Here is a 1,849-nt window from a genome sequence, read left to right on the forward strand (position 1 = left end):
CTAACATCTTGTGACATAGCGTACTTCACAATACTTCTCCAATTAGACTTTACATGTAGGTTTGGCCTGTCCTCTTTCCAATTTGGAGCTATTTCCAAGTATTAGGGAGGTTTCGCACGGGAACGCGTACAGTTAGTGTGACGGATACTTCATTATTTTGACGTTATACGACGGCTGCTATCCGCTAAATGTGTGGACGACACGCATATCTCTCTCACTACACATAAGTGAAAAACGCGTAGGGAAATTTTGGATTTCTAGTAGGATCTTCGTGTATTTTTTCACATTTTACGTAAGTGTAAAAAATAAATGTATCCTTGAATATGTATGTGCCATTTTTGTGACATCTGAAGACAGCAAATTACGATAGGATGCGTCTCATTTTGTGGTGTCAGGATTTTGTGTAGGCCTAGGCCTACTTGTAGCCAGGCACTTTTGGGTCATAAACAATAGGGCCTATCACAAAATAACCAACACTTCTGGACAACAAAGGAAGTATTTTTTGGCTACAATTTTTAATTTCAATTTCCAAAACCTTACATATACTAATAAAACTTTGAAAAGCATGATGAGAGAAGAGTGCAGTGTATAGTAGGCCTAAGCTAAGGACCTAGGCTACACTTGAATTGCACGCTGTGACTGCGAAAAACACAGGATGGCTACGAACCATTACGGATAGCTAAACTTATGTGTACACGTATTCGTTCGCGTGGTAAACCTCTCTAATAAAGACCCTCAATTAACAAAGATACCATCATAGTATTCACGCCATTGAAATACAGCAACACATTAAACCTCAGGAATTAATACTAATGTTTTTACCTTAATACAATTTGCATTTCCATTGCAAATCCAATACCATAGGTGAAATCAGTACTTTGTAATTTATTTTACTATAGTGGTCACTTTATCCTGGTGCTATGTTTATATACAGTATTACTTAATGTAGTTCTTGGCCTGGGTACCTCCTCTACTCACGGTCTCTGTGCAGACCACCCTCAGCGACAGAGAGACTGAGCTCCATGTAGGTGGAGACAGTTTTTGTACATGGATCATACCATACAATGGCATGTTCTCTGTGGTAGGCTTAATTTTTACAAGTTTATAATAAAGTGAACAGTCATCATCAAAAGCCTACAGCTTCTAGAACCTTCCTGCCTACTCGGATGTTGGGATTTGCCATTGGGTCTAGGAATGGGTCCTTGTCAGCAGATGCCCTCCCAACTTGTGTGAAGATGACAACTATCGTAAAGAAGGCAATGACTCCAATGATTAGGATCACTGCATAGCGTTTCATAGATCCACCTGGCTCTTTAATTGATTTTTCGCTAGTTCTACTCCTGGAAAAAAATAATTGTTATAAAATTGTCAAATAACAGTGGTCAATCAATGATTTCATATCATGGGTTGTGGTTGAAAATATCAATGTTGACAGGTAAAAGCTCTGGAACCACCATTAACTCAATGTGTAAAATTGATACAAAAAATTAAAAGATGGATGAAAAAGATCCAGAAAGCCGTAAAGAAACCTACAAATGCAGAGCTGGTCAATAAACTATGTTACTAAGCTGAAAGAAGGGAGTTGTTTAAAGGCATCAAGAAAATTCACCTTCTTTTGAGGAATTGTAGCCAGTACCCTGTGACTGTAAGATAGGCACCATAACCATGAAAAGTTAACTCTTACTCACTTGAACCATCTTGCGAACCAATGAAGTGCACTTCTTCGCTTGTATTTATCAACATCATGATCGTGTATAATATCAACTACTTCTTCACCTTTAGTAGCATCGTACATCTTACGTCCTGCTTGGGCTACCAGGTGGAAGTAATGTATACAAAAAATGTTTCA

General features: G+C 38.2%; 1 protein-coding gene across 1 annotated transcript; it reads right to left on the reverse strand.

The window, feature by feature from the left end:
• Positions 1–33: 33 nt before the first annotated feature.
• LOC117100352 (zinc finger protein-like 1) lies at positions 34–1,810 on the reverse strand. The gene is made up of 2 exons (XM_033240014.1): positions 1,689–1,810; positions 34–1,340 (listed from the first exon to the last, which is right to left on the reverse strand). Exons 1-2 carry the CDS (start codon positions 1,793–1,795, stop codon positions 1,127–1,129), a joined length of 321 nt encoding a protein of 106 aa, XP_033095905.1. The 5' UTR covers positions 1,796–1,810; the 3' UTR covers positions 34–1,126.
• Between the last annotated feature and the right edge of the window lie 39 nt (positions 1,811–1,849).

The sequence above is a fragment of the Anneissia japonica genome, unplaced genomic scaffold (genome assembly GCF_011630105.1).
Source record: "Anneissia japonica isolate Jap-2015-1 unplaced genomic scaffold, ASM1163010v1 scaffold166561_len1849_cov217, whole genome shotgun sequence".
In the NCBI taxonomy this organism is placed as follows: domain Eukaryota; kingdom Metazoa; phylum Echinodermata; class Crinoidea; order Comatulida; family Comatulidae; genus Anneissia; species Anneissia japonica.

Excerpts from the sequence above, each read along its gene's own strand:
- LOC117100352 (XM_033240014.1), bottom strand. The coding sequence starts at position 1,795 with ATGTACGATGCTACTAAAGGTGAAGAAGTAGTTGATATTATACACGAT. Across the intron at positions 1,341-1,688 it reads TGGTTCGCAAGATGGTTCAA|GAGTAGAACTAGCGAAAAAT; the intron begins GTGAGTAAGAGT and ends ATTTTTTTCCAG.